The following is a 14,369-nucleotide window of genomic DNA, read 5'->3' as shown; positions in this document are numbered from 1 at the left end:
TCAGGTTGACAGGTCGGGATTTTGTCGATGTTTATTGTTTCCAAGTGCCGGCTGAGATCTTTTGGCACTGCATTATTATTATTATTATTATTATTATTATTATTATTATATTTCTTACCCGCCTCTCCCCACAGCTCAAGGCGGGTAGCAGCATAGTTAAAAACACAAAAATACTGTAAAAAAATTCTACAAACGCACATTAAAATTCAGTTCCATAAAAGATACGGAACAAAGTATAACCGTCGCCACCGAGGAACCCATTCACGGAAAAAGGAATTGAGCCGAGGCTCCCGCCTTGGATATTTATAGTACTAAGGAGAGTGGGCGGGGCGTCCACCAAAAAGTTTCTATTTTAAGATTCTAGAAGGTTCCGAAGAGCTGCGCATGCGCAGAACAAAACCCATTATGTGCGTCTTTCACAGACTACACGAAGGGGAAAATAAATACAAATATAGGAAATAATAATAATAAAAATAACTCACGTGTAAATGGCCAGAAAGAACCGCTTGATCTGTGGACTGGGCCCTCCAGCGACTTTCAGAAAGACATCCTGTGGTTCGCCAGGGCCCTGAGTGGGAAAGCAAGGGCAGGCTGTTAGCAAGGAAGCATCCACCAGACTCCAAGGCAGAGAGTTCCACCACCCAACGATGCAAATAAGGTTTGATCTGGTCTCACAACGGTACCATTTTCTTGGTTTCGCAGATGATGTTGGGATCGCTGCAGCGGACAAACACCTCCGGTTCTCTGCCTGGCATCCCCACAGGAGCTCCTGGTGAGGAGAGGAAGTGGTGGCCTGATCACAAGAGATGCCCTTTATAACGATCACACCGCTGTACCACCAAATTATAAAGAATCGCACCGCTGCCACCAATTATGACAAATCACACAGCAGTACCACCAAATTATAATCATAGAATCATAGAATCAAAGAGTTGGAAGAGACCTCATGGGCCATCCAGTCCAACCCCATTCTGCCAAGAAGCAGGAATATTGCATTCAAATCACCCCTGACAAATGGCCATCCAGCCTCTGCTTAAAAGCTTCCAAAGAAGGAGCCTCCACCACACTCCGGGGCAGAGAGTTCCACTGCTGAACGGCTCTCACAGTCAGGAAGTTCTTCCTCATGTTCAGATGGAATCTCCTCTCTTGTAGTTTGAAGCCATTGTTCCGCGTCCTAGTCTCCAAGGAAGCAGAAAACAAGCTTGCTCCCTCCTCCCTGTGGCTTCCTCTCACATATTTATACATGGCTATCATATCTCCTCTCAGCCTTCTCTTCTTCAGGCTAAACATGCCCAGTTCCCTAAGCCTCTCCTCATAGGGCTTGTTCTCTAGACCCTTGATCCTTTTAGTCGCCCTCCTCTGGACACATTCCAGCTTGTCAACATCTCTCTTGAATTGTGGTGCCCAGAATTGGACACAATATTCCAGGTGTGGTCTAACCAAAGCAGAATAGAGCATGGGGAGCATGACTTCCCTAGATCTAGACACTATGCTCCTATTGATGCAGGCCAAAATCCCATTGGCTTTTTTTGCCGCCACATCACATTGTTTGCTCATGTTTAACTTGTTGTCCACGAGGACTCCAAGATCTTTTTCACACGTACTGCTCTCGAGCCAGGCATTGTCCCCCATTCTGTATCTTTGCATTTCATTTTTTCTGCCAAAGTGGAGTATCTTGCATTTGTCACTGTTGAACTTCATTTTGTTAGTTTTGGCCCATCTCTCTAATCTGTCAAGATCGTTTTGAATTCTGCTCCTGTCCTCTGGACTATTGGCTATCCCTCCCAATTTGGTGTCATCTGCAAACTTGATGATCATGCCTTCTAGCCCTTCATGATCATCAAGTTTGCAGATGACACCAAATTGGGAGGGATAGCCAATAGTCCAGAGGACAGGAGCAGAATTCAAAACGACACCACTCCAGATTGGCTCATCAAAAATATAGAGGGAGAATAGTTGTTGGACCCACTGTATATTACTGGAACTGTGAGACTTAAAAGAATTCTTTAAAAGGTTTCCGCTGCCACCATATTACTAAAGAACAGGCTGAGGTAGTATTGAGAGATTGCTCAGTGACACACTCTATGTCACTATAGGTTTCTGTGAAGCTGGTAAAAAGCTGACTTGAATAACCTTTTTACCACAAAGGTATTCACACTGAGGCTGGTATAAGTTGATAAAAATAACAAGAACATTTATTGAACAGGCTTGAATAATTCAGGTACAAATGCGTAATGGTTTCAGTAAAGTACTGGCATAAAAAGTTTGTGGTTACGTTAGAGCAAGGTCAATGCCCACCAAACCCTTCTAGTAGGGCTGGGCGGTTTCGTTTTGTTAATTCGTAATTCGTTAATAATTCGTTAATTTTTTCAATTACAAAACGATAACGAACCATTCTGGAGCAATTATTTAAAAAAAACGAATTTTCAAAAACGTTTTGTAAATGCTTCGTATTTCGATATTGTATTCGTTTCGTTATTGTTTTGAGGTCATTTCGTTATTATTTCCGCATGTCTGGGCCAGTTTTATGGTTTAATTAGTGAAAAAAAATTATAATATCACACCAACAGTCAACAACAGAGGGAGAGGGAAGCTTCAGAAGTTTTTGGAGGTTTTTTAGCGTATTTCGCGGTCGCGTCCGCCATTAACGAATCGATTCGTTATTGTTTCGGAAATCGATTCGTTAATTTTTTACCATTTACGAAATTTCGTAAATATCGAACTTTTTAAAAGGAAAATTTTGTAATTATTTTAAATATCGAAACAAAAAAACCCCCCAAATACAAATCGATTTTAGAAACAAATTTTTCCGTTGTTACCCAGGCCTACCTTCTAGTATTTTTTGTTGGTCAGGGGAGTTCTGTGTGCCAAGTTTGGTTCAATTCCAAACTAAAAACTTCTGGGTTTCAAGTCTTAAAGTTTCAACACAGAAAATTACTTCAGGAAATGAATCTCTGAAAGTAACTCCCACAAAAATCCCCCCTTAGGAAACTAGCCAAAACTTGAACTAGCCTTCCTTAAGGAAAACGAATAGACCACTAAAGGGGTGCCGCTCCCCACATGCATGAACATGACTCTCCTCTTCTGCCCCTTTTCCAGGGACAAGAGACATGTGGAAAGTGGAAAAGAGCTATACCTGGAAGCGTGTGCCACGGGGGTAGGCGGATGGACTTCTTCAGGAAGGTGAGCTCCGGGTGATAGAAGCGGAAAGTCTGGTCCACGACATGGGGCTGGGATTCGACGCTGACGCGGAGGAGAGCGAGGGGCTTGCCCCCGTTTGCCGTGAAGGAGACCTGGACATCCGCCAAGAAAAGAGAGGAAGGGAAAGGAGGAGGGAGCAAGGAGCTGAATGTGGATGGCATTCCAGATAATACGGAAACAGGTTTCTTCTCCTACTGGAGCTTAGAAGGATTTGGTGGGGATGCCAAAATCTGAAAATTATAAGTTGCTTACCTGTAACTGTAGTTTCCTGAGTAGTCACCTGTGAATTCGTACATTTGGTATCCCTGCGCTTGCGCAATACAACTTTTCGGAACCTTCTAGAAAGAAAAAGAAACTTTCAGCCCTCAGCTAGGCCCGCCCCCCCCCCTCTCGAGTATATATAGCCCGAGGGCGGGACTAGCCGTCAGTTCTCTTAAACGTAAAAACAGCTAAACGGCGTGGCATGATACTCGAGGGGAGGAAGGGCGGGTATGTACGAATTCACAGGTGACTACTCAGGAAACTACAGTTACAGGTAAGCAACTTATAATTTCCTGTCGTAGTCACTGTGAATCGTACATTTGGTAGATTAGCGAGTATCCATCTTGGCAGGTGGGATCATGCCACCGCCGAAGACAGCACTGCTCTACCAAATGCCATGTCCCTTTGAGAAACAGCGTCCACCTTATAGTGTGACACAAAGGTCAGGGGGGACGACCAAACAGCAGCCCGACAAATGGCGTCCAAGGACACTCCCTTTAAAAAGGCTGTCGACGTTGCCACAGCCCTGGTGGAGTGACCCCGTATCTGCAACGGCAGATCTTTGCCAGCCAGACGGTAACATAAACGTATAATTGAAACTGAAACACAATAGCATATCCGCACTCTCTTACAGGCTACAGCTACCAACATCCCCTAAACCAGGCCCTTTAGGAGAGCAGGATGATCCCACCCTGCAGTTTCCACAGATATATAAACCCAATTTTCCTAGTTCCAACTAGTTCCAACAGACCTCACAACCTCTGAGGATGTCTGCCATAGATGCAGGCGAAATGTCAGGAGAGAATGCTTCTAGAACATGGCCATATTGCACACCCCTTGCAATATGCTGACTTGCAAAGTGCAGGGCTACAAGGTCAGTCAGAGGAGCCAGAAACCGCAACATTAGATAAGAAGTTAGGCAAAGAGACCTCACAACCTCTGAGGATGTGTGAAATAGATGCAGGCGAAACGTCAGGAGAGAATGCTTCTAGAACATGGCCATATTGCACACCCCTTGCAATAGGCTGACTTGCAAAGTGCAGGGCTACAAGGTCAGTCAGAGGAGCCAGAAACCGCAACATTAGATAAGAAGTTAGGCAAAGAGACCTCACAACCTCTGAGGATGTGTGAAATAGATGCAGGCAAAACGCCAGGAAAGAATGCTTCTAGAACATGGCCATATTGCACACCCCTTGCAATAGGCTGACTTGCAAAGTGCAGGGCTACAAGGTCAGTCAGAGGAGCCAGAAACCGCAACATTAGATAAGGAGTTAGGTTAAAATTCACACAATTAAAATCCCGCAAGTTAAAACCGACTGGGTTTCGAGGCCTGGGTTTCGTCACAAACCAGGCCAAACTTGCCCGCTAATAAACGACAGAGACCCATGTCAGTGGGATGGTTGAATCCACCCAGGATTTTAGCCCGAAACCTGTTTTGAGGGAGGTTCAGACACAGGTCCCAACTTTGCTTTTCAAACAATCCAAATGCCACCAGCTCTTGCTGTGTCATCACTTCTGCCTTGTCGATTGATGGGATTTACCTTGATGTGTTTCGTCTGCGAGCCGCTGGGCTTCCAGGAGGCGGCGGAGGCGGATGCGTCCTTCTGGCCTTCGCAGAATGTCAGCTCTGCAGGACCTTGCTGGAAATCAAAGGGAAGGTGTGGAGTTGAAAGGGAAGTCTCCCTCGGGGTTGAACTCAATCAGGCTGCAAGGGAAAGGCCTCTTTTTTCTCTCTCTCTCATGCTGTGCATTTTCCCCAGAACAATCAGGAGCAATCCTCTGCTATCTGGCTTTTTCAGGGGCTTCGAAAATGTCCTAGTCTCCTCCAATAATTCCTCTATTCTATGTCTCTTGTAATGGAGTTCTGGGGGTCCACTTTTTGGGGGGCTCTGAAACCCCCAAAGCTGTTTGGAATTGTGGGAGTTGAAGTCCAAAACACCTGGCGGGAAGGTTGAAGTTGGCCTGTGCCTGCCTTTGAGACTCTCTGCTATCGCCCTGCTCTGTTATGTGAGATCCTAAGCCTCCTTGAGCCAAACTCTCCTAAGGGAACAGACGTGAGAAAGTACTGTATATGCTGAGGATTTCTGAGGCGACATTTCATTACTTCAATCCTTTTATTGTGTGACGATGTGGGGAAAAATATTTTCTTTTAAATCTTTTTACTGCCTTGTACAGATGTATTTTCCCCTATTTAAATTGGCTGGGGCTTTCTTGTGAGCTTTTTCCTTGCGGCTTTTATATTACAGGCTTGAGACACTCTTGTAGTAAATGAAGTAACAAAGTTTATTTATAGCTTCTGGCTCCAATGCTTATGGTTACATTTGTATGTTCTGTTACGGTCTTGAGTCTTACATTCAATATCATCCACTTAGTTAACTTTTCTTATCAGACTTCAACTGTTTCACATCAACAAATATGTTACTTTTTCAGACATTCTTGACAGAACTATATTCTGCCTTAAACCACACTTGCACTTCTTTATTTTCCTTAAAACTTAATCTCCATTTTCCTAACTGCTTTACTCTCACAGAAGTTCTTAACTGTCCTTCACAAACAGGAATCCCTAACTAAATCTTTTTGACTCTCTAACCGCCTATTTTTAAACTTAACTCCGCCCCTTTGGAATGTTCAGCTCTCTTCTCCCCAACTACCATTCTGGCTCAGTGGCCCTTTCAAATCCTGGCCTACACTCATCTGCATACAACCAATCGGCTGCACATATGCAAATTAATCTTGCCTCTACTGTTGCTACCCTATTTCTGCCAATTCTGCCACATTGCAACATAGAGCTATACATCAAAAATTTAACATAGATCAACAAATTCGCTACCATTTCCCTACCTGCATCATGGCACTGGAGTCCATGCAGAAGGCCTGGTACTTGAAGGGGATGTGGACCGTCTCCTTGGGGCGCAGATAGACCTGGGGGGCGAGGTTGTCCTGCAGGTGGAACATGTCCTCCTCCAATGGGGTGACTGTCTGGGTCAGGTCCTTAAAATGCTTCCATTCTCGGGTGTCCACGATGACACTGGCCAAAGAAGATGAAACAACGATGGCAGTTGTTATTGTGCTGTCAGGGTTTCCCATTTTCAGACTCCTTCTACCCAGAGCTGGGAAGTGACGAACGAGAAGGAACGCAGTTGCTTACAACTAGCAACATTTGGAGGTTACGAGGCTGAAACGAAGTCACATTTCCCAAAGTACCGTCACATGGAAAGAAGTGAGCTTGCTGGCTCCACACACACGACAACAACAACAACAACAACAACAACAACAACAGAGTGTTAGATAGAAATGACACAGTATTTCTAGTTATATAAAAATACTGTTTGGTAAACGCATTGTCTATTGATAGCATCTGGATATTGACTGTTTATGTCATGATGCAATACATAAGGGGTTGTGGGAATGGCTGGGTCATAATCATGTAACGTGATTGCAAACGGGTTGTATTAGTCAGTGTCCCTTACTGAAGACCAATAAGCAGGAGGGAGATGGCGGAAACAGAAGAACGGCCTGCCTCAGTGGCCAGATACTAGTCAAAGGACATTTAATCAACTACCAAGCTTGCAAACTCTGTGGCTTTTGTGTGTTTGTTTGTTTGTTCTGTCAAAAATGTAATACAACTGTTCGGTTGCCTGACACGATAAATAAATAAATAAATAGCGGGAGGCTATATAAGTAGGATTAGATAATCCATCTTCCTCTCTCCTGTGTGACTCAGTGAGAGTATCTGCCTATGTTGTATGTGACTATCCGATGACCCTGATTGTTTCCAAGTCCAAGGAATGAGGATTCAACAGGAGGCTATATAAGTAGGATTAGATAATCCATCTTCCTCTCTCCTGTGTGACTCAGTGTGAGTATCTGCCTATGTTGTATGTGACTATCCGATGACCCTGATTGTTTGCAAGTCCAAGGAATGACTATATAAGGAGGAATAAATAATCCATCTTCCTCTCTCCTGTGTGACTCAGAGTGAGTATCTGCCTATGTTGTATGTGACTATCCGACGACCCTGATTGTTTCCAAGTCCAAGGAATGAGGAATCAGCACTATATACATATAAGGAGGATTAAATAATAATAATAATAATAATAATAATTACTTTATTTGTACCCCGCTACCATCTCCCTAAGGGATTCGGTGCGGCTTACATGAGGCCGAGCCCAAATACAACAATACAAGGAATAAAACAACAATACAAGCAATAAAAATATATATACAACATTATCAATAAGACAACACACAATTAAATTAAACACACAATAATCTGTCTTCCTCTCTCCTCAATGGGGTGGGTGAGGTAAATTAGTATAGACGGACGATATAGCGATGTAAGTCACAGAGAAGAAAATGGTATGATAATACTTACATTGCTTAAAATATTCAAAAATATATATGGATTGCAAAAAGGTAAGGGAGAGGAGGTTCTCTTTCCCCAAAATGCGACCTTCTCAAAAACATTTCAGCAGTGGGACTGGAATATCCGCACACCTACCTGAGTTCGGGGTTGTCGCTTTCAATGGTGACCGTGTGCTGGACGTTATAGGGGTTTTTCAGGGCGAACTCGAAGAACTGCGCCGCGCTGAAGGTGGCGTAGAGGGTGTGGCGGGTGGTGATGGCGTGGCTCAGCATGCTGGCGATGCTCTCGGCTTTGATGCGCTCCCGGTAGGCCTCGATGAGCTGTAGGTCCCGTGCGTGCTGGATGCGGTCTTCGTGGCGACCCTGGAGGGCATCTCAATACGCTCAGCACCTTGGACAGCTCTTTCCAAGGAGACGCTAAAGCCCGGCTCGCTGACTCGGGATTCATACGCGTCAAACAACCGAATCCGTCCCACCATTGATTCAATAAGTTTACAGGCAGTCCCCGACTTACAAACATACAACTTAGTTACAAACGGGGATGAGACAACAGGAAGTGAGAGAAATCTGCCCCTTGGAAGGGAAATTCACTCCTGAAAAAGTTATTATCAGGGGGGAAAGGCATCTCCGATGAAGCTATATCCCCAATCCTTGTTTCCACAACAAGCCAAATTTCCCAAAATCCAATTCTCACAGGGACAAAATTGAAGTGAACAGGGGAACAGTCAGCAAAGGAAACACAACAGGCGTTAACTTTTCCCTATATAATTCAATGCATGCATACACACACACACACACACATACATATTGTTCCCTCGCTACTTCGCGGTTCGCTTTTAGCGGACTCGCTGTTTTGCGGTTCTTAAAAAAATTGATTTTATATATATATATATATATATGTGTGTGTGTGTGTGTGTGTGTGTGTGTGTGGATACAAGATGGAGAGAAGGAAGGAAAGAAAGGTAGAGGAGGAAGGAAAGAGAGAAGGAAATAAAAAAGTGAAAGAAGGAAGGAAGGAGAGAAGGAACGAAAGAGGGAGGGAAGGAAGGAAGGAAGGAGACAAGGAAGGATGAAACCAAACAGCAAAGGAAGCGAGGAAAGAAACAGGTAGAGAAGGAAGAAAGAAGAAGAGAAAGAAAAAGAGGGAAAGAAGGAAAGAGGGAGGGAAGGAAGGAGAGAGAAAAAGAAGGAGGAGAAAGAGGGAGGGAAGGTTTGCCACAGCAACGCGTGGCGAGTACAGCTAGTAGATATAGATATTAGGGCTGGGCGATTTTGTTCGTTAATTTCGTAATTCGTTATTAATTCGTTTTTTTTATAACGAAGCGATATTGAACCATTCAGGAGCAACTAAAAATCGAAACAAATTTTTCAATTCGTTTCGTATTTGTTTCGTAATTGTTTCGAAATCGTTTCGAAATCGTTTCGTTATTATTTCCGCATGTCTGGTGCAAGTTTTATAGTTGTTGTTTGTTTTATCAGTGGAAAAAAATATAATTATCACACCAACAGTCAACAACAGAGGGAGAGGGAAGCTTCAGAAGTTCCCCCGTCCCATTTGGAGGTTTTTTTAGCGTATTGCGCGGTCGCGTCCGCCATTAACAAATCGATTCGTAATTTTACGAAATTTCGTATATTTCGAAATTTTTTTAAGGGAAATTTCGGAATTCTTTTAAAAAACGAAACGCAAGGGCCCCCCTAAAAACGAAACGAGTTTAGAACCAAATTTTTCCGTGGTTACCCAAGCCTAATATATATATATATATATACACACACACAGCTGGAGTTACACTTAAAAATGTCCTTGTTCCGACTTACAAACAATTCAACTTAAGATCAAACCTACGGAACTAATCTTGTTTGTAATTTGGGGACTGCCTCTATGTGTGTGAGTGTGTTCTGACTTATGGACAAATTCAACTTAAGAATACACACACACACATTATGCATATATTAGGCTTGGGTAACCACGGAAAAATTTGGTTCTAAACTCGTTTTGTTTTTAGGCGGCCCTTGCGTTTCGTTTTTTTAAATAATTTCGAAATTTTGCTTTAAAAAAATTCGAAATTTACAAAATTTCGTAAAATTACGAATCGATTCGTTAATGGCGTACGAGATTTCGCAATATGCTAAAAAAACCTCCAAATGGGACAGGAGGAACTTCTGAAGCTTCCCTCTCCCTCTGTTGTTGACTGTTGGTGGGATAAAACACACAACAACTACAAAACTTGCACCAGACATGCGAAAATAATTACAAAATAATTACAAAATAATTACGAAATAAATTGAAAAAATTGTTTCGAATCTAATTTACTCCTCACACAATTCCTGCATGGCTCAATATTGGATCGTACGCTAATTTAAATACGAATTAATAACGAATTACGAAATTAACGAACGAAACCGCCCAAGCCTAGCATATATATAGATATATACACATACATACATCCATGCAAGGCTGGAGCTACACTTAAAAAGTGTCCCTGTTCTGACTTATGAACAAATTCAACAACTAATCTTGTTCATAACTTGAGGATGGCTCGTATTCCGCTATGGGACTTGGACCTATGAGTCTAATGAACACCTCAACTGTTGGGGAGGATGGATGCCATCTTATCCTACACCTCAGGGAGTAAAATGAAGGGCAAATGGGGCCCGTGGAGAGATCTACTGGTCTGCCGGATAATAAGAATGCTTTCCCACCCAGCATTCCCAGTTCTCACCAGGACAAGGGCGGCCTTCTTCCTCCCACCATCTCCATCCTGGGACTCCCGCTTCCGGACCGAGAGCATCCTCTCCAGCTTCCGCCTCCGGGTCGCGCTGGCCTCCCGGCCGCTGTGCTGGAAGGCGGTGCTGGCCTCGCGCAGGCGGGAGAAGAGCATCGCTGCAAGCTCGCTGTCCACGTCGGCCAGCTTCTGGGCCTGGCACACATTTCCCGCTGGATCCGAGGGGGAACAAAGGGGAGGAGATTAGTCGCTGGACTATATTCCCTCTCTGTTGTCAGATCTTTTTATTTCGGAATGGCGTTCTTTGATTATTCTCAAAAAGATCAAAGCCACGACCCTGTCTTTGGAAAGACTCTAAATGCTTACAAGCCAGTCAAGATCAGACTTTGGGATATTGACTTCCATAATCTGTCTCTTGCGGAAAAGGCAACATGTTCCCCTACCACATCTTTCATTCCATAAGAGCAGACTTTGGGATATTGGCTTCCATAATCTGTCTCGTGCGGCAAAGACAACATGTCCCCCTACCACATCATTCATTCCATGAGCAGACTTTCGGATATTGACACACACAAATGTCTAGATAGATATAAACATAGATATATAGGGCTTGCAAATATTGCAGAGAAAATGGCACATATGCACACACGTCTAGATAGATATATAGATATATAGGGCTTGCAAATATTGCAGAGGAAATGCACACACACTCACACACACACACAAAGATGTCTAGATAAATATAAACATAGATATATAGGGCTTGCAAATATTGCAGAGGAAATGTGCACACACAGAGATGTCTAGATAATATAAACATAGATATATAGGGCTTGCAAACATTGCAGAGGAAATGCACACATACACACACACACACGTCTAGATAGATATAAACATAGATATATAGGGCTTGCAAATATTGCAGAGGAAATGCACACGTGCGCGTGCACACACACACAGAGATGTCTAGATAAATATAAACATCGATATATAGGGCTTGCAAATATTGCAGAGGAAATGCTCACACACGTCTAGATATAAGCATAGATATATAGGGCTTGCAAATATTGCAGAGGAAATGCACACACACTCTCACACACATGTCTAGATAGATATAAACATAGATATATAGGGCTTGCAAAGATTGCAGAGGAAATGCAAACACACACGCACGTCTAGATAGATATAAACATAGATATATTGGGCTTGCAAATATTGCAGAGGAAATGGCACACATGCACACATGTCCAGATAGATATAAACATAGATATACAGGGCTTGCAAATAGTGCAGAGGAAATGCACACACACACACACACACACACACACAGATGTCTAGATAAATATAAACATAGCTATATAGGGCTTGCAAATATTGCAGAGGAAATGCTCACACACATGTCTAGATAGATATAAGCATAGATATATAGGGCTTGCAAATATTGCAGAGGAAATGTGCACACACATGTCTAGATAGATATAAGCATAGATATATAGGGCTTGCAAATATTGCAGAGGAAATGTGCACACACACACACATGTCTAGATAGATATAAACATAGATATATAGGGCTTGAAAAGATTGCAGAGGAAATGCTCACACACATGTCTAGATAAATATAAACATAGATATATAGGGCTTGTAAATATTGCAGAGGAAATGCACACACACACACACACAGATGTCTAGATAAATCTAAACATAGATACATAGGGCTTGAAAATATTGCAGAGGAAATGCACACAAACACACACACAAAAACACAGATGTCTAGATAGATATGAAATAGATATATAGGGCTTGCAAATATTGCAGACGAAATCCACACACACAGAGAGATCTAGATAGATAAAAACATTGATATATAGGGCTTGCAAATACTGCAGAGGAAATGCGCACGCGCACACACACACACACACAGATAGGGGAAGGAAATGAAGGGAAAGAAGGAGGAAAGGGAGGGAGGAGGGAAAAGAAGGAAAGGAAGAAGGAAGGAGGGATACCTCCACTCCACTCGCTTGTGTGTGTGTGTATGTGTGGCAGTGCACGTGCGCCTGGCTTTAACGGCCGGCTGTTTCCCCACGAGGAGGAGGAGGGGGCGTGGCCATGGGTCTCGGTAGACATGCAGTTTCCCCTTTGTGGACATGCAGTTTAGAAGTCCTTTCTGCTTTTGGTTTTTTGTTGGTTTTTTGAGTGGAGAACATACATTGGGTTGTTAGGGACATAGTGTCCAAATTTGGTGTCAATTGCCCCAGTGGTTTCTGAGATCTGTGAATAGCACAAACGAACATTACATTTTTATTTATATAGATTTACCCATAGCGCCTGCATTTCCCACTCCCGGCTTATGCTCGAGTCAATACATTTTCCCAGTTTTTTTTCTGGCAAAATTAGGTGCCTCATCTTATATTCGGGTCGGCTTATACTCGAGTATATACGGTATTTGCTACAGAGCTATTCTCTAATACAGCGGTTCTCAACCTGGGGGTCGCGACCCCCCAGGGGGTCGTTTGGCCATTTTGGAGGGGTCGCGAGGCCGCCTCCTTAGGCCCCGCCCACAAGGCTGTGAGCCCTCCCTGGGCTCCTTCGCAGGCGAGTCCGCAGGGGAGCCCAGGGAGGGCTCGCGTGAAGGCTGCCTCGGCTCCCTCGCGGCTTCGCCAAATGACGCCAAATGTGGATTCCTTGTTGTCTTCTGCCTGTGTCTCCTGGGCTCCCCCGCGCGCTCGCCAAATGGCGGAGCCGTGAAGGAGCCCAGGGAGGACTCGCGCAAAGGAGCCCCCGGCCATTTGACGAGCCCGCGGGGGAGCCCAGGTGCTTTTGGAGGTAGGTGAACTACAATTCCAAAACTCAAGGTCCATGCCTGCCAAATCTTTCCAGTATTTTCTGTTGGTCATGGGAGTTCTGTGTGCCGCATTTGGTTCGATTCCATCGTTGATGGAGTCCAGAATGCTCTTTGATTGTAGGTGAGCTATAAATCCTAGCAACTACAACTCCCAAGTGTCAAGGTCTAATTTCCCCAAACTCTACTAGTGTTCGCATTTGGGCAAATTGAGTATTCTTGCCAGGTTTGGTCCAGATCCATCATTGTTTGATGGTCCACCCTCCTCCAAGCACAGCAGGATGTAGAGTGGGTCATGGGGGCTCTGTGTGCCAAGTTTGGTCTTTATTGGTCATTGGATGACCAATAGTGCTCGCCTAGGTGAGCTACAGCTCCAAAACCAAGGTCAATGGCCACCAAACCCTTCCAGTATTTTCTGTTGGTTAAGGGATATCTGTGTGCCAAGTTTGTTTCAATTACATCATTAATGGAGTTCAGAGTGCTCTTTGATTGTAGGTTAACGATAAATCCCAACAACGATATCCCTGAGTTGCTGAGCTTGTTGACCGAAAGGGTGCAGGTTCAAATCCAGGAAGCAGCATGAGCTTCCGCTGTCAGCCCCAGCTTCTGCCAACTTAGCAGTTCAAAAACATGCAAATGTGAGTAGATCAATAGGTACTGCTCTGGTGGGAAGATAACCATGCTCCCTGCAGTTATGCTGGCCACATGACCTTGGAGGTGTCTACGGACAACGCTGGCTCTTTGGCTTAGAAATGGAGATGAGCACCACACCCAAGCAGAGGCGGCCCTAGGTAATTTTCAACGGTAAGCAAACAGTATTCCCCCCCCCCCCAACCAATCATTGATATATATTTTCAGTTCGTCGTGGGAGTTCTGTGTGCCATATTTGGTTCAATTCCATCATTGGTGGAGTTCAGAATGCTCTTTGATTGTAGGTGAACTATACATCCCAGTAACTACACTTGCCGTACTTGCTCCCT

At 43.9% G+C, this 14,369-nt stretch overlaps 1 protein-coding gene across 2 annotated transcripts in view; it reads right to left on the bottom strand.

The window, feature by feature from the left end:
- The window catches only part of NPHP4 (nephrocystin 4), a 185,355-nt gene that overhangs the window by 17,724 nt on the left and 153,262 nt on the right, over positions 1-14,369 (bottom strand). For both annotated transcript variants that reach the window (XM_067472811.1, XM_067472812.1), the window contains exons 20-26: positions 10,548-10,762; positions 7,964-8,190; positions 6,304-6,490; positions 5,004-5,102; positions 3,137-3,293; positions 684-769; positions 483-568 (exon numbers count right to left, since the gene is read on the bottom strand). In XM_067472811.1, the coding sequence (XP_067328912.1) occupies positions 483-568; positions 684-769; positions 3,137-3,293; positions 5,004-5,102; positions 6,304-6,490; positions 7,964-8,190; positions 10,548-10,762 (1,057 nt within the window). The remainder of the gene's footprint in view (positions 1-482; positions 569-683; positions 770-3,136; positions 3,294-5,003; positions 5,103-6,303; positions 6,491-7,963; positions 8,191-10,547; positions 10,763-14,369) is intronic.

This window comes from Anolis sagrei, chromosome 13, assembly GCF_037176765.1.
Source record: "Anolis sagrei isolate rAnoSag1 chromosome 13, rAnoSag1.mat, whole genome shotgun sequence".
In the NCBI taxonomy this organism is placed as follows: Eukaryota; Metazoa; Chordata; class Lepidosauria; order Squamata; family Dactyloidae; genus Anolis; species Anolis sagrei.
The sequence above is the reverse complement of the archived record's forward strand: the minus strand, read 5'-3'. Positions and strand labels throughout refer to the sequence as shown.